General features: G+C 36.1%; 1 protein-coding gene across 9 annotated transcripts in view; it reads left to right on the forward strand.

Moving 5' to 3' along the window:
• The window catches only part of RPS6KC1 (ribosomal protein S6 kinase C1), a 191,290-nt gene that overhangs the window by 88,212 nt on the left and 79,328 nt on the right, over window positions 1-23,750 (forward strand). For all 9 annotated transcript variants that reach the window (XM_082702502.1, XM_082702504.1, XM_082702497.1 and 6 more), the window contains 2 exons: window positions 14,884-14,999; window positions 22,870-22,962. In XM_082702502.1, the coding sequence (XP_082558628.1) occupies window positions 14,884-14,999; window positions 22,870-22,962 (209 nt within the window). The remainder of the gene's footprint in view (window positions 1-14,883; window positions 15,000-22,869; window positions 22,963-23,750) is intronic.

Here is a 23,750-nt window from a genome sequence, read left to right on the forward strand (position 1 = left end):
CCTTCTTCTCCACTTGGCCTTTATTTTTTTTAATTTTTTTTTTAAAGATTCTATTTATTTATTAGACAGAGATCACAAGTAGGCAGAGAGGCAGTCAGAGACCGAGGAAGGGAAGCAGGCTCACCGCTGAGCAGAGAGCCCGACATGGGGCTCGATCCCAGGAACCTGGGACCATGACCTGAGCTGAAGGCAGAGGCTTTAACCCACTGAGCCACTCATGTGCCCCTCCACTTGACCTTTAAATGTTGAAGTTTATTGAGACTTGGTTGTCAGCCTTTTTAGCCTCCTTACCCTATTTTCTTAGAGGATTTCAGCATTATATAATTCTAATGACTGTGTAAAATAACACTGTGTTGTAGAAATATAATGTGACATCATATGTAATTAAAAAATTTCCAGTAGCTACATTAAAACTAGGACTTCCACTTACTCATAAGTGGAATTTAAGAACTAAAACAAATGAACAAAGGAAAAAAAAGAGACAAACCAAAAAACAGGCTCTTAGTATAGTGACCAAACACATGGTTAACAGAGGGGAGGGTGAGTTGGGGGGTGAGTGAACTAGGTGAAGAGGATAAAAACAAAACAAACAAAAAAACAAACAAAAAACCCTAGGATTTCCATGGTTGGCTAAGACGGGCCGCAGGGACTGTATTTACCCTCTTTCCTGAAGAAACTAAGAAAACAGACAAAGTTTATGTAACAGTGGTTTTCAAGACACAGGATGTTATACAGGGAAGGACAGTGGTTTTTGAGAAAAGAAAAGGTGAGTTTTAAGATTGTCCAGCTTCCTGTCTTGAGTTCCCAGCTTGTGGCTCAGGAAGAAGGCAGGCAGATGAATTGTGGCAAAACTTCCAGGTTGAAAAAATGGAGTTGAATCCAGCAAGACCAATAATCCTGCAGTTAGAGCTTGCATGATCATTGCCAAATGTCTAGTGCTCTATCTAGAGAGGAGATGGCTGTGTAGAGAGTGGAGTAGTGATTAGTGCATGGCTGTGGAGAAACTATGCAAGGTTAGAGAAAGACCCACTGAAAGGATTAGGGGAAACATTCTTGGTCCTCACACAGGGCTAGGAATAGTGTCTGTTCTTAACACATGGTCTTGAAAACCTTTCTCATGGGGCACTGGGTAGAATATTCAAGAATCTTACACCATTACTGTGGAATAATTGTTTGCTCCAGACCCATCCTAACAGATCTCAGAAACAAGACCCAAAAGGATCAAGCTGCTTCCAAGAATCATAACTGCATTCCAGCACAAAGCCCAGTATTTGTAGGATTAAGAAGATATCTACTGTCTAATAAGGGAAAATCCACAGTGGCCGGCAGCTAATAAAAAATTATCATTTATTCAAAGAAACAGGAAAATATGACCTACAGTGAAGTAAAAATCTGTCATTCAGAACCCACCCAGAATTGACACAGATGTTAAAATGAAAGGATGAGGGCTTTAAAACTTAATAGAAAATGTATTCATTATGTAGAGTTACGTAGAGCAATGGAAGATTTACAAAAGACCCAAATTGAACTTCGGAGATGTAAGCTACAGTATGGGAAATGAAAAATAATGGCAGATTAGATATTGCAGAAGAAAGGATTAAAGAAGTGAAGGACCGGGCGCCTGGGTGGCTCAGTGGATTAAGCCGCTGCCTTCGGCTCAGGTCATGATCTCAGGGTCCTGGGATCGGGTCCTGCATCGAGCTCTCTGCTCAGCAGGGAGCTTGCTTCCCTCTCTCTCTCTCTCTGGCTGCCTCTCTGTCTACTTGTGATTTCTGTCAAATAAATAAATCTTTAAAAAAAAAAAAAAAAAAAGAAGTGAAGGACATAGCAATAGATACTATCCAAAATGAAACAGAGATGAAAAAAATCAAGCAAAAATTAATATAACATCAGTAAGCTATAGAACAGTTTTTCTCCATGTAATTGGGTGCCCTGAAGAGGGAAAGGAAGAGGGGGACTGAATATTATTTGAGTGAATAATGCCTGAAAGCTTTTCAGATTTGATGCAGATATTCTACAGGACCAAGAAACTCAACAAACTCCAGGCATAAGGGACATGAAAATCTCAAAACCAGTGTTAAAGAGAAAATCTTAAAATTAAAAGCAGACAGACACAGAAGAACAAAGCTGAGAATGAGGTCAGATTTCTTGTCAGACACGATGCAGAGAAGATGACTTGATTAACACCTTTAACATATGTAGAGAGAAAGTTTGTCAAGTGAATTCTGTACCCAGTGAAGATATATTTCAAAAATGAAGGCAAAATAAAGAATTGTTAACTGTGGGTCCCTACTGAATGAGTTGGTAGAGCATGTGACTCTTGATCTTGGGGTTCTGAGTACAAGCTCCACACTGGGTGTGGAGACCACTTTAAAATAAATAAATAAATAAAAGAGGGTGCCTGGGTGACTTAGTTGGTTAAATGTCTGCCTTCGGCTCAGGTCATCATCCTAGGGTCCCGGGATCAAGTTCCACATTGGGTTCCCTGCTTAGTGGGGAGTCTGCTTCTCCCTCTGACTCTTCCCCTTCTCATGCTCTTTCTCAAGTAAATAAATAAAATGTTAAAAAAAAAGAATTGTTAATTGAGAGTGATGGATATGTTCATTATTTTGATTGTGGTGTCTCTGTTTTTTTTTTTTAGTTGGTCTAGATAAATATAAATTTCATCTTTTCAAAGAACCAACTTCTGATTTCATTTTTTTCTCTTTTTAAATTTTCTATTTAATTGGTTTTTGCTTCTTCCTCTGCATTCTTTTTGTGTAGTTTGCTCTTCATTGTTTAGTTTGGTTTCATCTTAAGGGGTGGAAGCTTAGGTTATTGATTTGAGATCTTTTCAATATAGGTCTTTAAAGCTATAAAGTCCTTCTAAGTAGTGCTACATCTCAGAAATTTTAATTAAGTTGTTTACATTTTCAGTCAGCTTGAAATTCTTTTCTGTCCATTTTTACTTCATCTGTTTTGGACTCTTAGATGCATGCATGTTTATAACAGTTATATCTTTCTGATTAATTTAACTTTTAACATTATAAAGTGTTAGTTTTTGTCCCTAGTAACATTTGTTTTTCTTTCTCTCTTTTTTTAAAGATTTATTTATTTATTTGACAGACAGAGATCACAAGTAGGTGGAGAGGCAGGCAGAGAGGAAGGAGGAAGCGGGCTCCCCGCTGAGCAGAGAGCCCGATGCAGGGCTCCATGCGGGACTCGATCCCAGGACCCTGGGACCCATGACCTGAGCCGAAGGCAGAGGCTTTAACCCACTGAGCCACCCAGGTGCCCCACATTTGGATCTTTTAAAAAAAAAATCTAGCCTTCTTCATAATTTCTGCCTTTCGATTAACATGTTTAATCCGTATATATTTAATAATGTGGTTGGATTTATGCTTGCCATTTTGCTATTTTCTATATGTCTCCTGTCTTGTTTTTTACTGCCTTCTTGTGTGGCAAGTACATATTTTTTTTTAGTACCATTTATTCTCTCTCTCTCTCTCTCTCTCTTTTTTTTTTTTTGGTAGACTGTATCTATAGAACTATATTGTGAGTTTTTTATTTTCCATAGTGGTTTTTGTGAAGATTATAATAATAAGTACTTTAACATAAAATATTGCACTTCAGAGTAAAATTACCCGAATTCTAGTAATACCTTGGAAACTTGACCTCAGTATAGCTCTCTTCCCTTCTTACATACTTTTGCTAATGTTATAGTATATATGTTACATTTTTATATAAGCTCTACTCTGTAGTCTTATAATTATTGTTTAAATGGACTTACCCTTTAAATCACTTTGGAAAAGAAATGAGTTTATCTTTTGCTTTTTTAAAGATTTTTCTGTTTTGGCTTTTAATAGTTTGGCTATTATGTGTTTAGATGTGTATCTCTGAATTTATCCTTCTTGGTGTTGTATGCTTGGTATTTGATGATCTTCTCAGCTATGTAGATCAATGTTGATCAATCTGGGAAGTATTTTTTGCCTTTTTCTGCCCCCCCTTCTCTTTTGTGAACTGTATTATGTATATATTGGTGTGTTTGATGGTATCAGCAAGTGTCTTAGTCTGGTCCCCCCCTCCCTTTTTTATTATTTAATTTTATTCAGAGTGGATAATGTTTACTCATGTTATCTTCAGATTTGCTGATTCTTTTTTTCTGTCAGTTCAGTGTGCTGTTGGATAAATTTTAATTCCAGAATTTCTATTTGATTTTGTTAGTTTTTATTGTTAAAAAATATTTGATGATTTGTTGTCTGTCTTTCTTCCTAACTCACCTTTTGAAAATGGACTCTCATTGTGTCACTTTCTTGCATTAAACTCATTGCTTTGAGGATAAAATCCAAAGATATTATGGTCTATTAGGCTGTGAATGATTTGGCTTCTGCTTTTCTCTTGACTTACATTGAATCAGTCCTGTTCACTTAATTCTTTTTTAGGCCCAATGGCCCCCTTTTTTTTTTAAAATCTTTTGGAAGACACCACGATCCCTCCCATGTTCGAACTTTCACATAAGCTGGTCTTTTGGAGTGATTTAATGTACTTTTTCAACTGATAATTTCCTCCTCATTCATTAGGTCTCAGTTTCAGTATTTCTTCCAGGGAACCTTTTCTCACCTCTGTTCACACGAGAATACACTTCTTGAACATTGCTGTCATTTCACACTGTTTTGCTTCAAGTACTTATTCATATTTACAAGGAAATAATTATTTGTGCAGTTACTTATTGAATGAATATCCCTTTAATGTAATATCCCCGAAGGCAAGGTGTTTTCTCATTCATTGTATTTTCTAGCACAGTGCCTTTTACATAGGAATTCTCTATAAATATTTTGAATGAGAATGATTCTATAAATACATATAAATGGGCATTTGACCAGGGAGAAGGAGAAGGCTTATAGGAAAAGCCTTTGTAGAAGGTGATAAATAAGTTGAATCCCAAAGTGTGTGTAATAAACAGCCAGGATATGTGAAGGTAGCTCTTGAAAATACTGGATAGATTTTAATGTCTTCTATCTGGTTTATCAGTACTCTGCACAGACATTAGCATATGTGTCCCAAAGATTTGACGTGTTGAATTCAGCCATTTGAAATGGCATTAATGGCTGGGGCGCCTGGGTGGCTCAGTGGGTTAAAGCCTCCGCCTTTGGCTCGGTTCATGATCCCAGGGTCCTGGGATCGAGCCCCGCATCGGGCTCTCTGCTCAGCAGGGAGCCTGCTTCCTCCTCTCTCTCTGCCTGCTTCTCTGTGATCTCTGTCTGTCAAATAAATAAATAAAATCTTAAAAAAAAAAAAGAAATGGCATTAATGGTATTTTTTAAAAAGATTTTACTTATTTATTTATTTTAGAGAGAAAGCACCTGTGTGGGGGGAGGGGCAAAGGGAGAGGAAGGGGGAGAGAGAATCTGAAGCAGACTCTGCCAAGGGCGGAACCCAGTGTGGGTCTTGATCCCGTGACTGCAAGATCATGTCCCTGGCCAAAACCAAGAGTTGGGTGCTCCTCTTACTGAGCCACCCAGGCACCCCACATTAATTGTATTTATTATTACAATTAATATATTTGTAATAATCAATGTAAGTAGTGGAACTCAGTGTTGAGACTTCTTGGTTGTCTGACCCTGAGTTTGGTTGAATAAATAAGTTTCTGTCCTATTCCCTTACTTAGTCTTAGTCATGTCTTTCTTAATCTAGCATCCTTGGAGCGGGAGCTCTCTTCTGTTTTGATCGGACTCAACCCCAAATCTGCAAAATAAGCATTTGACCTAAAATTTGGCCTGACACATTAATTACCTGTTTTTGCAACTGGCAGAAACTTGGGAAACTCTTATTTGATTTGTTGTAATACTTTGCTCATGTTCTTGTTGGGAATAAGGTGGGGATAGACAGGCACTTTTAGCTGATCACAGTAATTCAAGTAATTCAGGTAATTCAAGTGATTCAAGTGATTCAAGGGGAGAACAGAATAGCTCAGTTTAGAAATATTTGTATCAAAATGAGGAGTTACATAAGTTTGGATGAAGAAGGGTTAATTCTACACTATTTCTAAAAAAATTTGTTGTGAAAACAAATAGAAAACATTGTTTCTTAAGAATTCTTTATTCAGGGTTTCTCAGTACTGTGGATAAATATTATAGATGTTTTAAAAATTGCCTTTTTTAAGAAGAGGAAGGACCTTACAAAAATATTAAAGGGCTGTGCTGCTTTCTTTATTTTAGATTTTATTAGCTTTGGAGACCAGAAACCTTGGGCCTTCAGGAATGTCCATTTGAGGATGATTATTGGTATGCAGTATTAGTTAGTGCATAATAGTAATAATAATGATGATGACCTTTTCAATAGTTAGAACCAAAGCGTATGAATATGAAACAATGTATTTTGAGCAGGATTTGGTCCTTCATTTTTTTGGTTTCATGTCAAAGATACGTGTCTAGTGGGCCTAGAAGGAATAGATATTATATATTATGCATTACAGCCCAATAACAAGCTTTCTACATGCTAATGGTCAGGAGGCTTGGTATTCTGCAGCTCTTGGGCTTAAAGTGCTGTATTTCCCATAGGTTTACAACTGCAGGAAGACGGTCTGGGTGAATCGTTTTCTGTCAGATGTTTCTTGAATTGTTGGTTATTTTGGTGTCAACTTTCATGTTGAGAGTTTCTTGTTTTAATGACAAAAATGTTTACTGGAAATTATAGCTTGGAAAAGAGATCTGCATTCCTGCTTCTGCAAAAAAAAAAAAAAAAGCTAGGTAAAACATTGATGTAGGGTAAAGTAGCTGTGGAGTTTTATATTCAGATTGTATGAACAGTAAACAGAGCATCTAAAATAACCACTTGCACATTGCAACAAACACATCATCATTTGCTTAAAAAAGAGTTATAATTACAGTTGACGAAGCATGGACACCATAAAAAATGCATTAGTTTGGCTTGACACATTAATTACCTGTTTTTGCAGATGTTTTTATGTATTGTTGTGTGAACAGTTTACAAAATAATTACAGGAAAGTCGTATGGAAAATAAACTAAGTGGGTGGTTTCTCGTCTAAATATTTTCATTCATGTGAATTTGTGTGCGGCACAGCTGCTCTATTGCAAAAGCGGAGAGGGAGAGAGATGAGGATTCTCGAAGGGTTTTTACTAGATGGTCTCGGTCATCAATATTCCCACATTTGTATATCTTTAGCAACACAGTTTAAAAGCATTAAATTGAGAGTTGATTCAGTTTTTGTGATTACTGGGAAAAAACCTTAATTCTGCTCAGAGGAAATATAGATATTGTGAGTATTTTCAAGTGAACCAAACCAAATCAAGTGAGCATTTTCAAGTGAACTACCCTAAATGGAAAACCACTGCTACTTCAATACCAGCAGGTATTAGGCACTTTGTGGAGTCAGTCATTATTTCATATTTACTCGAGTTACAGAGTTTTACATCGTAAATATAGTTTTATATAAGTTACACCGTGAATCAGTTTTAATAATTAATCATTGAGTTGTGTAAATTACACAGAAATTGAGTTTATTCTCTTTTAGGAAGTATTGAAAACATTAATCTTTTTTTTCTCATAAGCTTACTGTGTTGTTATTAGTGGTCTCAAGGTGCGTTTCATTAGAAGAATAACATTTTATTTCATTCGTTTATTTCATTTGTACAGGCATCATGTAGTCTTACAAATTATTAAGAAAAAAGATTTTCGCAAATTGTAATTGTCAAACAGTAAAAGTTCATAGACTTCATTCTGTTTTACTCAGTGGTTTGCAATTGAGTAGACTATTTATCCTTGTGTTTCCTTCTTTGATGCTGTCATGACAGTTTTTCATAAAACTAAATAAAAATATAGATTGCCCTTTTAGTCTTGCCATACCATTTCTGTGCTGTGTTCCTCCATATTCCTCTCTTATGATTTCACCTACACAGGAGATAAAGACAGTAGACATTTTCTGAAATGCATTTATTTGAACTATCAAGAAAGGCACTAAGTTATAGGAAGAGGTAATTGGATCATCTCTAGGCCTGAAGGTATTGTTATCAGACCATGTAGTATTGGTGCAAAATCATTCATTTGTTTTTTTATTCATTTATTAAACAAAATTTTATGGAAGGTCTTTATGTGATGTTTCTGTGACAATACTGAAATGACTGTAAACATTGAAATAACTGTGTCTGTAACATAATAGATGCTCAGTAACTGTTAGGCATCTTTCTTTCTGAAGATGAAAGGAGGAGCAGGAATATGTGGTTGTGGAGAACTTTTTCACCCTGCTGGCTTACTTAGTTCCTGGGGAGGATTTTCTTTGTTATCCTGATACAGGCTTCAAAGGTGATATACTGTGGGTATATTGCTTGACACATTCTTTGAATTGTTTAAATGTGGAGATACGGGCGCCTGGGTGGCTCAGTGGGTTAAGCCGCTGCCTTCGGCTCAGGTCATGATCTCAGGGTCCTGGGATCGAGTCCCGCATCGGGCTCTCTGCTCAGCAGGGAGCCTGCTTCCATCTCTCTCTCTCTCTCTCTGCCTGCCTCTCCATCTACTTGTGATCTCTCTCTATCAAATAAATAAATAAAATCTTAAAAAAAAAATAAATGTGGAGATACTTATCCTCATGTTAAATAAATCTGGAGATAGAATGGAGTCTGTTCTAATTCTGGTGTACACTAAGTCAGTTTAATTTTTTGGGGTGGGCATGCATTAAAGGAGTCTGTGAAACCTTTAGGATTCAGAAGAATTAACTGCTTATAATCAGTAATTCTGTTGATCACTTTACGTCATCTCACAGGAAAATATGTGATTCAATATCATGACATCAAGAAAGCAGTTGTTGGACTTTAGAGGCTTCCATGGATTTGTTACTTCTAAGATGTCTCTTATAGCCAGTAAAAGAAATGAGCAAAAGCCTTTGTGGGACTTGGGGAACTTTTCATATTTACTAGTATAGCAGATAAAAAAATTCTTAGTTTATGTGGAGTTTCTTCTCCATATTTTCCCTTATCTTTATTCCATCTCAGAAAGCAAAATTTTAGCTCTTGGGCTTTAATTCTGCATTCCTTTTTCCTTTGATATACTCTAGTTCTTTTTAAACTTTTTATCTTTTGGAAGCCATTGATTACAGTATAAGGAACACATAGGGGATTGATTATTTATCTGTGCATGTATCTATCTATCTGGACAAGAGTTTATTGTCACAAAGAGACTGGCCAGGCAATGTTCTAATGAAAGGATTGAATAATTAATGTTTTGGATACTCCCCTTTAAAATTGCAAAACAAAAAATGGGTTAGGGAGCAGGAAAAAAGCTAAGTCTAAGAGAAGACTGTCTCTGTAGGCATTTAACACTCTGATTTAATGATATGTTTTCATTCAGTATTAACTGATAGGAAAACTGCTAAACAGCATTGAAGGCAGTCATAATTGAGGCAGTGCCTGGGCATGAATATTATTATGATTTTTGCTTTTACTATTCTTTGGTAACTTTTTGAACTTCTAGGGGTCACATAACACTTGGGTTTTGAAAAGACATTAATATGGATTTGGTTAAAGACAAATGGGAAGCAGATTCCTTGACTGACTGAGTTTTGTTCTCTGTGGAGAGGCTGATGGCTTCAGTTGTGGTAGACCCCTCGAACCATGAATTACTGTTTTTCTCAAGGTTGCCTTTTGTTGTCAGAACACTTAGTGTAAGTCAGAAATGGTAGGCTATACCTGAAAAGAACAAAAAACCCATTAACTGTAATAAATCAGCACTGAGAAAAAACAACTGTAACCACCAAGGCCATCTCAAACAGGCGTATTTTTTTTGTTACTAAAGTTGTTTAAAAAAAAAAAAAAAGGAAGCACCGATAAAAACTCATTCCCTCAAACCCTCATTGACTTGAATGTTCTTTCTAATGTGATAAATCTGAGTTAAAAACCTGGTATGTTTGACCAAGAATACAGTGGCAGAGGGGCTAGTGGAGAGTTGTTGGAGTAGAGAGGCAGAGGTAAGAATATAAAATGTGCCTAAGTGGAGTGTTATGTGGGGATTAAATTCTGTGCATGTAGCAAAAATCAGGTATAGTCAAAATACTCTTGAAAATCCCTTAAAATTTTCCGTAGAATATAGATGTAAGCATAATGTCTTTTAAGTAGTCTAACTGTTGGTTTTTCCTTCAGCATTGCTTTTCTTCTGTTGAACCAAGGATGTGGCATTAGCTATATTCTTTTTGATGGCTAAGGGCAGAATAACAGAATTGGAAGGACTACTTTTTATTACAGTTTGTGAAACTAATTCCCACTAGTTCTGTGAATAAAAATGCCTTTTTGGTTTTTTTTTATTGGGTAAAGGATAAAAGGCCCGTGTTTTCCAAAGAAATCCTTGGGTAACAAGGATGTTTTGAGAGACCACTTTTCTCAGAAAGGCCTGTTCTCTTTCACATGGTGTGAAATTTCTACCTCTTTGTAACTTTAATTTTCCTGTGCCCTTGTCTGTCGTCTTCAGTCTCTTTCTGTCCAGCTGTACTCTGGTATTTTGTCTGATAGACTCCGTCTCAACTCTTAGGCTTATTTTCTCTTCATCTTTGTTCCCATACTCCTATTCGTCCCATGCTCTGCACTTTTCTTGTTCTGCTTAGTAACAGTAGTGTAATCCACTTCAAATTCAGTCACTGGAAGCATGGTATCATAAGACCTGGTTTCAGTTTAGTTTCTTATATTAACTTTTCAGCTGAGAAAGACATTCCATATCCCTGAGCCTTAAGTTCCTTCGTTGAATAAGGAAGGTAATATCTCATATAAACAGGACTTAATATAATGAAGGAGGCCGAGTGGTGATGGCTTTTTGAATAAATTAGAATTCCATGATTCTATTATCTATAGACTGTGCCTTCTATGAAACTTAGTAACTTAAGTTGGAGTTGTTGCTCTGAGACACGCAGGATAGACAGTGCAGTGTTTCTAAAAATTTCAGGGGCAACTTTGGACTTAATCCTCATACCTATTCAGTTTCACCCTATTCTTTCACAGACCATACTCTGTAATCACCTATATCCATCCTCTCTCCTGATCAGAAATTGATAAGGTTGACACAATATACGTAAGACACTTTTTTTCTGGTACAGTGGAATTTTTTGACCTAAAGGTTAGTAAATAATGGGAGTAGGATTTTTCTTCTGAATGCCAGAGCCCAGTGGAAATTCTTACTGTATCCAAGTTATGAACAGACAGGTAGAGAAACTGGTTTATATTTAGATGGAATGTAAAATATGTATCCATTTTTAAAAGCATTTATTAAGTGTCTCCCTGCATATAATACTGATATAATCGGGCTACATCACCCAATATGGGATTAAAAGTGGAATTCCAGATAACCTAGTTTTCCTTGAAAAATAATCATTATCAGCTGAGTGTGTGTGTCTTAACGTGAATATTGAGAAAGTAAGGCTAAGAGCCAATGGAAAATTTTTAATCAGTTAATATGTTTAAAATCATATTTTTCAATAATTTGATCAGTTGAAATTAAACTGGAAATCCATAGATTAATCTTTTCTTCCTGCAACCTCACAAACCTCAGTAAGTGTCCAACAGTAGAAATCTCCAAGAGGTGATTTTCATCCTTGGCCCCTACAATTGATCAGCAGTGGTTGTGACCTACTTTTAAGGGGCTGGCTGGTAGGGAAGGCGTCACGTATGTATATTTAAGGTTCTGTTTAAAAAGCCTCCCACTATTCCATCCCTCCATTGTTGTTTCCATGGAAGCAGAACCACTGTCAGCAGCAGGAGTCCATTTCAACTGCTGGCTTCCGGTTCTTGTTTCTCTGTTACTATGGAGACTGCCTAGAAAGCAGCAGAGATACCAAAAGTTTAAAAAACAATGATTTGATTACAAACTGTGGTTTTAACTCTAGCTTGAATTAGGTGCTCCATAGTCTTAGCAGTTTTGAATTTCAAATTATTTTGGGAGACACATTAATTTTTTTGAATAAAGCAAATTTTGAAGTTGTGTTAAAGCTTATAATCACACTGAAGTTAAAAAAACTAAATTGCCGTAGTTTCTGTTGCAGTTTAGCCTATGCTGAATCAGAAATTTTAGTGGTGAGGAGCGCCTGGGTGGCTCAGTGGGTTGAAGCCCTGCCTTCTGCTCAGGTCATGATCCCAGAGTCCTGGGATCGAGCCCCGCATAGGGCACCTGGCTCTTTGCTTGGTGGGGTTCCCCCTCTCTCTCTGCCTGCCTCTCTGCATACTTGTGATCTTTGTCTGTCAAATAAATAAAAATATTAAAAAAAAAATTTAAGTGGGGAATTTAAATTAGGGCATGAAAGGTAGAATGTGCAATGAGAAGCAACTCATCATAATGGAAGTAGAAGAGTCCATGAACAGTAAACTCAAAACTAAAGGATGAGTAATGTGTAGAAATGATGAATGTTTCTTATTTATGTGTGGCACATTTTACCTTCACAACATATTTTCATTACTTAGGTAACTTTCACAGATACAATGTTTAAAAATAAAAACTTGGGTTTAGAAATTCAGTGAATTTTAAGGACAGAGGCAGGAATCATATTGATATTTTAATTTTAATTGAAGTTTGAGTAGTTGGAGAGTTAATAAATGTAGACTGTTCCATGGCTAAGAAGTGATAGAGTCTGCTCGTCCCCAAGGCTATTATATTTTTGAATTACTTTATAAAGGGGAAGAGAGATGGAATAGTAATGTAAAAGCTGTGAAAGGAAGTTTTTGTTTTTTGTTTTTTGTTTTGTTTTGTTTTTATTTATTTATTTGACAGAGATCACAGGTAGGCAGAGAGGCAGGCAGAGAGAGAGAGGAGGAAGCAGGCTCCCTGCTGAGCAGAGAGCCCGATGCGGGGCTCGATCCCAGGACTCTGAGATCATGACCCGAGCCGAAGGCAGCGGCTCAACCCACTGAGCCACCCAGGCGCCCCTGTTTTTTGTTTTTTTAAAGCAAAATTGCAATCCCAGTTTGGTTGCTGGGTTTTTTTTTGAGGGCTCTCTGTTCAGTCTGGATTCTTTAGCACATGTGAGAAAATCTACATTTGAGCTATAGTAGGCAAAGAATGGCAGGAATGTAGCTTCTGCAGAATCTGGGACCCCAGTCACACCAGGATTCCTTTTCTTTTTTTTTTTTTTTTCCTCTCATAAGCGCTTCTCTGATTGGTTCTTTGCTCATTGGCAGAAACTAAGGCTGCTGGCAGTTCCCAGTCCCCTTATTTCCAGCATCAGTAGTGGAGAGGGACTGATTGGCCCAGTTTGTGTTGGGCCAATTCCTTCCTTCTCCAACTGTGGCCAAGAGGGTGGGGTTCTGTCATTGGCCCAGGTTGTGACAGAGGACTCACCCTTGACTTACTAGTAAGGGGCAGAGGGACAGAGATCTGAAACACGAACGCCGTTTTCTCTCACACCACCTTGTTAAGGGCTGGTAGTGGTAGGGGAGAGGTGGAAGGCTAGGAAGGCGAGAAGAAAGGGCCCTTCCCCAGAAGAAATAGAAGATGCTATTCTAGGCAGAAATAAAGTTTTTCTATTAGTAGTCTTTGGAGGAAAAATGCCTGCTTTACTATAATTCAGTTCAGTTCACTTCAGCAACATGGAAACGTTATTTTGTAGGATTTGGTTTAGAGAGAAGCCAAGACTGAAAACCTTTACAATTTAGTGCTTCCTGTATACAGCTGTCTTTGTTGTGGTGTCTTTTATGTATAGTCTCCTTTAATCTCTGCAGTCATTTGAAGTATATATTTAGAGAATGAGGAGGAGGGTCAGAGAATTGAGATGATTTATCATAGGTCACATGACTAGTGAGAAGCAGAGCCAGAGTTTAGATAACCATGGTTTCCAGAATGTAGTCAAGGGCAGTTTCCACTGTATGATAGTTTTTGGTTAACTTCATCCAGAAAATACATAGAGTGAATTATTTAAAAAAATAAAAATATTTTTAAAAATATATTTAAAAAATATATGAAGTGCTTTTATAAAAATGAGTCATGAATGTATAGTATGAATGTATAGAATATTATTTGTGAAAGGAGCCTTAGAGATTATATAGTACAGTGGTTTTCAGACTTTTTAACTTTCAGTCATGGAATCCTTTCTTCAAATGAAATGTTGTATCACACTGAGGTATATAAAATGGGTAAAAACTTAGGATCATTCCATTCTAGAGAGGAGAGAGCCCAGTACTTCCTTCATGGGCTGGAACACCTCTTTTTCAAGGTCTTGAGTTCTTTGGATACCCTTTGTTTAGAGAAACAGAGTCAGGCAGGGTCAATGACTTGTTCAGTTTCATATAATTGTATATTACAAGGATTTCAATTAGTAGTTCTTTTTTCTCTTTTTAGAAAGTTTTTATTTTAATTCCAGTTGGTTAACATACATTTTAATTACATTTTTATTTTCAGTTATAAGGTGTGTGACAATTTGTTGTTCATGAAAAAACCATGAAGCTTACAGAAATCAGAGTGAATTCAGAGTTACCTTAAATAATTTTATTCTCCAGTTTGTTGGTACTTTTAGAACATATCAAATCCATGTCGTGGCTCTTACTACACATCTACTGCATTTAGTCCCAATTTGTTGAATTGGACATTTGCATACTGCCTGGACAAGGCTAGTCTTCTGTCTCCAGAGCTTTTTTGTACTATATTTCTTGTATATCGATACCTCCAATAAAAGGTATCGGGTTCTCTTTCTAAACTTAAATTGGAAAATTTCCAAATTTGGATAAATCAAATTTATGGTGGTAATATTTAGACCTTGCTAATACTAAAAACTTTGATGTCTGTTCCATTTTTGAATATCTCTTCTTTTTAGTTAGAAATGTGAACAAGTAGTGAACTGGGTAAAAAGAAGTTAATCTACAGTTTGGATAAAAGGAATTCCCTTATTTTTCACATGTCCTGGCTTTGTTTTCTCCTTTTAGGAGAGTCAAGCCCTACCCGTCGAGAAGCTGTGAAGAGAAGAACAGCGGAGTATCTCATGCGAGCAGAGAGTCTCTCCAGCCTTTATGGAAAACCTCAACTTGATGATGTATATCAGGTATGTCTTATGTTTTATTCTGTATTTTCTTTAGCCATTTTTGCTGTCTTGTTTCTTGGCTTTATTTACAATTAGAATGAGAATTTTGGTCTTTGGAATTTTATCAATAATTTTCTAACAAGTTATCAGTGGGAAGAAAAAGCGAAGTGAACCACCAAATGTGGAATAAAATGGGACATGCTTTCTCCTCTTTCTCAGCCCTTTGTCCCTTACTCTACCTTTAGAACTTCCTGTGTAAAATGATGGTAATTTGTACTGAATTTTATTTGAAAACTTTTTAAGGTTAACTAATGATTTTTGTATAATTCCTCTACAGTTTTATTGGTTCATGATGAAACTAATTATTTAAGCATAAGTCCTACATGTGGCTGCTATAGATCACCAAGAATTATAAAGGCATAATTCTAACAAGGTTTTTTAGGTTTTTAGGTTTCTATCTGGTCTAGAAAGCAGGTGAATCAGCTTAAAACATTGGAAACATTGTGATTTATTATTGTTTTTATGTCATATCTATCTGGATTTAGTACATATCAAGAATTGACTTTTCTGTTTTTCTTATTTATATAAACTAATTTTTTTTCTGATACAGTTGAAAAATTATATCTTCTAGAGATGGGAGAAAATGCTTATTTTCTTAATCTAAGTTGCAGGTGGGCTTTTTCGTATCCCACCTGTGTCATTTAAAGCCATAGAAGACTGGACAATCTTAACTTCAGTTTCTATATCTGAATAATGATAATAGTAATTCCTTTCTGGGTTATTGTAAGGACTAAGTGAGTTAAAAAAAATCACTCATATATACATATGCAAATATACATATATATACATATACATATACATATGCAAGTCAAGTGCCTACCTCATAAAAAGACTAGCCTATAAGCTAAGTTTATGAGTTGTTTAATAAGTTTTAGCCCTTCAGATACTGCCTTGTATAATTTTTCCCATATTTTTTTATGGTTATATACTGTCTGACAATTGTAACATGTCTCAATTTTCTAGTTTTAAAAAATAGCCCAATACTTAATCTTGATTTATTGGACCATTAGACTTTTTGTTGCTGATTTTCTGAGTCCTTTTCATTTTGTGTGTGATCTTTTCAAAATATGCAGTTATCAAATAAATACTTATTAGTTAGAATTTTCAATGTTAAGTGACCATTACTTTTTTTTTTTTTTTTTTTGAGAGAGCGAGAATGCATGTTCCCCGGGGCCGCTCTGGAAGGTGGGCAGGAGACAGAAGGAAAGAGAAAGAATCTTAAGAAGGCTCTGTGGTTAGCGCAGAGCCCAGTGTGGGGCTTGATTCACAACCGTGAGATCATGACCTGAACTGAAATCAAGAGTCGGGCACTTAACTGGTTGACTAAGCCACCCAGGCGCCACCTGATCATTACTTTTAGAATTAAAAATTAAATTCTGATTTGGAAGTAATATACTTTTGTTACTTGTTCTTATATTATGAATATATTTTAAATAAGATATCTGCTGTTTCATTTTCAGATTATTATTCTGTGTTCTGTTTGCTAATCTTTTCCTATTTTCTATCGTTGTTTTAATTATATTATTGAGTTTATTTTTTAAACTCCTTATTGTTTTATCCTTTTTAAATGGAATACTTATGGACTATATATATTTAATATAAATTTAAATATGATTATCCATTTAAATATATTTATTATTATTATTATTATTACCTTTAAAAATTAACATATAATGTATTATTAGGAGTAAATATAATAGTTAATGGAATATTTGTCTAAATATTCCATTAACTATAATATTTAAATGGAATGTTTATCTAAAGATTACTTTGAATTCAAGTCTTATTTTCTTTGGGGTTGACAGCCCTCCCTATGTCCAATCCTGATATGTACATTCAATTCCATTTCGGGGGAAAATTATAAAATATTAAACAGGATGGGCCTCTATGAACTTACTTATTTTACTAATTCATCTTGTATACAAATGTTCTAACAGTTTTAGAAAATTACTAGACTTTATTCTTCCCATTAATGTTAACTTTTGAATGTTCTACCTATTCATACTCCTTCAGACTCCCTGCTTATGTAGACTCTGTTACAGTTTTCCATAATCACTTCTGTGAACAGTAATTTATTAAGGAAATAAATGTATAAAGCCTGCTGTTTAGCTTTTGACTTGGAGAAAGGAGCCATAGAATATATCAGTCACAAATTCCCTTCAAGCATAGCTTCTAATGAAAATAAAACTAAGGAGATCTAACACAGGAGAACTGGTTATATTAGATTATATATTAATTCACTAAGCATTTGTTAAGACTGTCTATTTATACATTATCAAACTGATATACTTTGGAATTATACAAAAGATAATGACACAGTCTCTGCTTTTGCAAACCCTATATACTTGAGGCCCTATATAATTGAGGCCCTCAAGTATGCACGTCACTGAGGAAGCAAAAGTTAAGAGAGAATGGTAAAGAGTCATGTAGAATAGTAGGAACTTGTATCAAAAGGGGTAAAAAGAACTACCCAGTAAATCAGATTTGATGTGCTAGGATTTTTTTCAACTCTTAGGCAAGGAAGCTAGAGGACAATTTTTCTTGCTAGAACAAGATGTTTCTCTTTTATGGTTAGTGTTTGCTTTTTGTTTCACTGTATTTTATGCTGTTGAACCTGGCTCTTAGGTCAGGAGCATGCTTGATTTTTTTCTTATTTATTATTTAACTTAAATGTCTTCTCCATGTTCTTGATGAGCTTGGTGAATTCGCTGTTTCCTTCTTTAACCCTCTTTGGGCTTCAGTTTCAACCAACACAGTAAGAGGATCGGTATAAATGATTTCTAAGGTCCATTCTGTGCAAAGCAGATATCATTTCTCTCTAGAATCCATATGCAAATATTTCTTCCTAGCCTTATTGATTAGGAAAATAAAGGAATTCCTTCTGGTTTTAAGATTTTATGTTGATTGTTGTTTTTCCCCATTGGTGCAGTCCAGGTCATGACTCATTCCACTGGAGTTTTCTGTGATGATTTAGGCTTTTGCTTTATTGAATTTATTTATGAGACTCTTTTGTGGTAAATATAAAAGTTCTGAACTTCTCAGTCCTTCATGGTAATATCCTTTTTAAAAAAGGACGGAAAGGAGCAAAAGCACGCTTTGTTTTCTCCATTGCTTCATTATTAACAGGCTCTAAGAAAACTTAAGGGGCAGGTTTCAGAAAAAAAAAGGAAATGAATTTTGAAGTAAAGGTGAAGTCTTACTTAACTGACGGAGACAGAGTTCTTTTTCTTTTTCTTCTTCTTCTTTTTTTAATTGGAGATGACTTCAAAGGATTTAAGAATTAATATTAAAAGAGGATTTTCCTGGAAGAGACTTAGAATAGCTTTTCTGCTCTTTTTAGCTCTAGGAATTTTAAACCAAGATGATTGAAATTTAGGAAAAGACAATAAATGGTCTATATTTAGGACATAAAAGATTGTATACTTTCTAAAGTGTGAATACATTTTTTGTCATGCAGTTGAACAAGGTGTGAATGAAAATTAGTATGTAGAATACATGCCTTTCCCGAATATTTGTAGATTTTGAGTGCAATTGGAGTAATATTGATAATATTTTTCTATTGTACATTTTATTGACTGGTCTTATTGATATTTCTCAGTTTTCCTCTAGGAAATATTTTAAAATGAGTATTGTGTCACGGTTAGTGAGACATGGCCCAAGCAGTGATGGTAGTCAGTGGCAATTCACCTCAGTAGTGAAATGTGATCTAAGAAAGGCTTAGGAAACCTTGTTGGAGGGTTAATAAGTTGCTAGTGAAAGTCTCGACAAAACCAAAAATGTACAGATGAAGCCAAGTTCAAAGGTATTTATAGTTAGCCATCAGGTTTCAGAGTGTGGATTCTTGATGTTTTTTCTAGTGCTTTCCTTTTACCCTTATCTGCCCCCCCCCCCCCGAACTGTGACTTACTCTTAGGTTACTTAAGGACAGGTAGCTAACCCTATTCTAAATGTGGTTGGTGGACCCGCAGCATCAGCATTACCTGTTAGTTTGTTGGAAATGCAGATTCATAGCCTCTCTCTGACTGATCAAATCAGAATCTCCATTTTAACAAGGTCGTCTGGTGATCTGCCAGCACATTAAAGTTTGACAAGTACCGCACTCACAGATTGGTAAGAGTGGAGGTAGATCTCAGTGAGAACAGTGTTTTCTCCTGTTTTCAGGAGAAGAAAAGTTGCAACTTTAAAGAAATAAACTTTAAAGAAATCAACAAAAACAAAGGTAAGCATCACTCAGCCATTTAGAGAATGTAGAGCAGAAATCGTAAACAGATTTTATTGGTGTGTTTACTCTAATCCTCTGGTAATGGCTGCCAAGAACACTGTATTATGAGACAGAGTGTGAGATTAACAGAGATAGCTGCCAAGGGCTTCAGCAGTGGAGTGATATGTATTTGCCATCTTTGGTTTTGAAGATTGTTGGATCATCATACATTCTTTTAAGACCCATCATGTATCCCCCCCCCCCCCCCCCCACCTCCTGTGTTTTGTTTTGGTATAGATGAATGCAGTTGTCCCTTGCTTCTCTAGGCATCTTCTGTTACAGTAGTTACATATATAAGTGGAAATTTCACTTTTTTCATTAAGGAAATCAGCCATATTTTCTAGAAATATAGTATATTCTCCCATTCCCGTTCCCTTAGCATTGGCTGGAGTTTCCCCAGACACTGTTATATTATTTTATAAGTAACATTTAATCCCCTCTTATCTATTATCTAGTTTTGTCATCTTAGATTGCTTAACCTTGCCACTTCTCAGTTTTCTCATCTGAAAAAAAAAAAAGAGAGAATGTTGGACTTGATCTCTGTCTCTTTCTGTTCTTACAATTCTGTGGATTTATATTTCCTTTTGCCATCTAAAAAAGGAATAGATCTATAGGGATTCTACCCAATTTAAACGCTGCATATAAGGAATACAGGATTTTTTATTGATGATTTTATTTCATGATCTTTCTTTGTTCATTTCTCTGATCTTAAACTTTTATAGACGGTGAAAGTGGAAAGAGAACTTTAATGGTCACTTTGCCTTTGGTCTTTCCCCATTACAATTTCACCATTCCCATCTTTGCAGAAGTAACCTTACTAAATCACTGTTTTCATTGGGTTGTTTCTCATACAAAAACTTGTTTTCTAGACTGTGGAGAATATGGTCCAGACCTGGCATTCAAGGCCTGTGAAAAGTGACTGGCCCTTAATGCATAATTTTATTTTCCTTTGTTCTACAATGTGAACAATTTTTTCCCCACCAGGCCAGTTCCCTTCCAATCCTATATATAATAATATCCTTTTCCTTATCCTAATTCCAACATAGCATTTAAAATCATCTTTAGTTCTACTTCTTTCTGAGACTACAGTTTCTCATATACAAACTAGTGACTTAATCTATTGTCTTGTATTTTTAAAAACTTTTGTTGTTATTTAAATTTTCATATATTTGGCTTATCCCCTCAAGTAAATTACAAACCCCTTGAAGCTAAGGGATCATGACTTTTGATGGTTTCTGTTCTTTTCAGTTATAATGCATATAATGGGCACATAGTCGTCATTCACTGAAAGGTACAGTGAGATTTTATAGTTTGCTGTCTTTGTTGTTGAGATTCCTACAGTGAACCAAAACCTTTCTTTGGAAACTGAAAGATCCAATGCTATCAGTTAGTAAGAAGGTATAACGTAGAAAAGGAGATAGAGGGCACCAGGGTGGCTCAGTCAGTTAAGTGTCTGACTCTTGATCCCAGGTTTGGTCTTGATCTCAGGGTTGTCAGTCAAGCCCTGTTTTGGGCCCTATGCTGGGTTGCTCAGTCAGTTAAGCATCCGACTTTTGATCTCAGCTCAGCTCTTGATCTTGGGGTCGTGAGATCAAGCCCTGCATTGGGCTCCACGCTGGGTGGCTCAGTCAGTTAAGTGTCGACTCTTGATCTCAGCTCAGGTGATGATCTCAGGGTCATGAGTTCAAGCCCTGCATTGGCATGGAGCCTACTTAAAAAAAATAAAATAAAAAAAAATAAATAGAAGATAGGCATGTTCGACTTATTTGGCCATATTTTTAAAGAGAAATGTAATGGATAAATTAATTGCTCTTGTCTCCATATAACTTTTCATTGATATTCCTCTTACAAAATTACAAGCAACTCTTACTCTTCCTTGATAATAGAGTAGGGGGAGATGAATTTTTAATGATTAGAATGTGTTGTGGAGTAGAATGATTGCAAGCAATATAGTAAGAAGTTGGAGCACACTGAAGTTAGTCCTTGCTTGCTAAACCTAAAAACAAACAAAAATCTAAAAGCAATTAGAGTTGCTGCTGTTAGAAAATTTTGCAAATGATAGTTTTCCGAGTTATAAATGACACCTCATTTATCTGTGTTATCTCCTCTCATTTTCCTCCCCTCTTCCTCCTTCTTCTGTTTTCCTCTCTCTTTCCAACTGACGCACCTAGGCACTGTATGAAGTTGAATGAGGTGTATTTCCTGTTCCCAGGGAGCTCTGTGTCTCGTGATACTGGTCTGCACAAGGACTGGAAGTATCAGAAGTGATATCTCAGTAACTGTTAATCATGACACCTCATTAACCAGGATACTTGTCTTCCATATTTTCCACAGGGAAAACAGTGTTTCCTGTATATTCTGATACATTTCTGACAACAAACAAGAGTGCTTTGAGGATACATTAAAGGCTTTGTGTCTCCAGTTGTCCTCTGCAACATTACTATTTTACTATACAGATTAGTATGACATTGCCTTCCTGTTGTAAATGCTAAATGGAGGTGTCGTTGGAGTTTATTTAGACTAAAGTCGTACTTCACTGACAGGGAAACACTAAGACCAATGGCTGGGAAGTTTGGATTATTCTTTTATTGTGCCTTACTCTGAAATATCCTTTCCAGTTTTCACTGATCTTTATCGTAGTTAGCAGACCAAGTTTTCCACAATACACATGTTCGTATATTTAAAAAAAAAAGTTGTCTTCTCCTGTAAATCCTCTCTAGTCTTAAACAACTTGATGTAACAATTACTGGTTATATGATGGAGTTTCTGGATTTATTTTTTTGTTAAAGATTTTATTTATTTATTTGTCAGAGAGAGTGAGCACAGGTAGACAGAGTGGCAAGTGGAAGCAGAGGGAGAAACAGGCTCCCCGCTGAGCAGGGAGCCCAATGTGGGACTCAATCCCAGGACGCTGGAATCATGACCTAAGCCAAAGGCAGCCGCTCAACCAACTGAGCCATCCAGGCGTCCCGAGTTTCTGCATTTCTCACAGTTATTGACAATTCTTCTGGTTAAACTTGAATCTGCCAGTTCTCTTAAAATGCATGGTATATATTTATAAAGTAACATTAAAGGACTATAGTTTCATGATGGGAGAATGACTTATGCTGCCTCTCTCCCCAGGTTTATCAATTATTACATTGTTTTTTAGTACTCCCCTTCTAAATTACTCTTGAGCCATCTGGGGTAAATATAAGGCTGTGATTGATGGTTGTTGGCTCAGTTTCCCATTTGTTACAATGTTTCATTATAGCTGTACAGTTTTGAATTGTATTATTGCTCTAGAAACTATACCAGCTCATTATTTTTTTTTTAAATTATTTTTTCAATGTTGTTATGATTTATTTACTTGCAACTTTTTTCTTGCTTTTTCTTTTTGATTTTCTTTCTTTTTGATTTTATTATTTTTTTTATTTTACATTACAGACAAACAGAAACTTCCTCCTTTCATCTTTCCATTCTCTGATTTATGATAAATTTAGTTTCCTTTGGCCTGGCATTTGCTTCAGCAGGCAGTCTTCCTTCAAGTACCTCCCTGATTGATGTATAATCTTTGATATCTTCCATTAGCCTCCAGGATCACTAAGTTCAAGGCCCCCTTGGAACCTAAGGAGCCCTGCCGAGGAGCTGAAGGCCTTCAGAGTCCTTGGGGTGATTGACAAGGTAATTCTTCAGTGTCTCTTCAAGAGTTCCGTCATAAATCGACTGCATGCTGACATTATGTCTTTGAAGCTTTGGATGTTAAGGATATGAAACAAAAGGAGAAAATGACTCAAATGCATCTGCACTTTAAAATAACAAAAGCTGAAGAGAAAAAGCTTTTATCTAAGCAATTCATGTAAGGTCATGCAAAATATATTTGAGCTAAAGAAGAAGGTGCATATTTGTTGGCATTCAAGTTGAGTAAGGGTTTGGTTTTATAAACTTGTTAGATACACTTTTGTTAGTTACAAAGACTTGTTAGTAATTTTCAATATTAACTGGAGTAGTCAGTCTAATGATCAAAAAGAAAATTGGCACTCTCCTAAGAACTACCATTTACTGAATACCTACTGTGTGTCACACTGTCTATTAGGCATTTCATGTAAAACAACTTACTTAGTCCTTCCCATAACCCTGCTTTTTCCATCATGGTAGGAAAGTGATAGATAGAACAGGGTGATAAGTAACTTGCCTAGAAGTCACATAACTAGTTTAGGGTAGTACTGGAATTCAAGGCTAGATCTTTGTGACTCCGAAAAGCATTTTTTTCCCCCAGCACACAAACCCCCCTCTTTATACACATATACTTTTGTATCTGGAATAAAAATAAAGAGGTAACAGGGGTGCTTGGGTGGCTCAGTGGATTAAAGCCTCTGCCTTCTGCTCAGGTCATGATCCCGGGGTCCTGGGATCCAGCCCTGCATGGGCTCTCTGCTCAGCAGGGAGCCTGTTTCACCCCTCTCCCTCTG

Source organism: Mustela nivalis, assembly GCF_964662115.1.
Source record: "Mustela nivalis genome assembly, chromosome: 16".
In the NCBI taxonomy this organism is placed as follows: Eukaryota; Metazoa; Chordata; class Mammalia; order Carnivora; family Mustelidae; genus Mustela; species Mustela nivalis.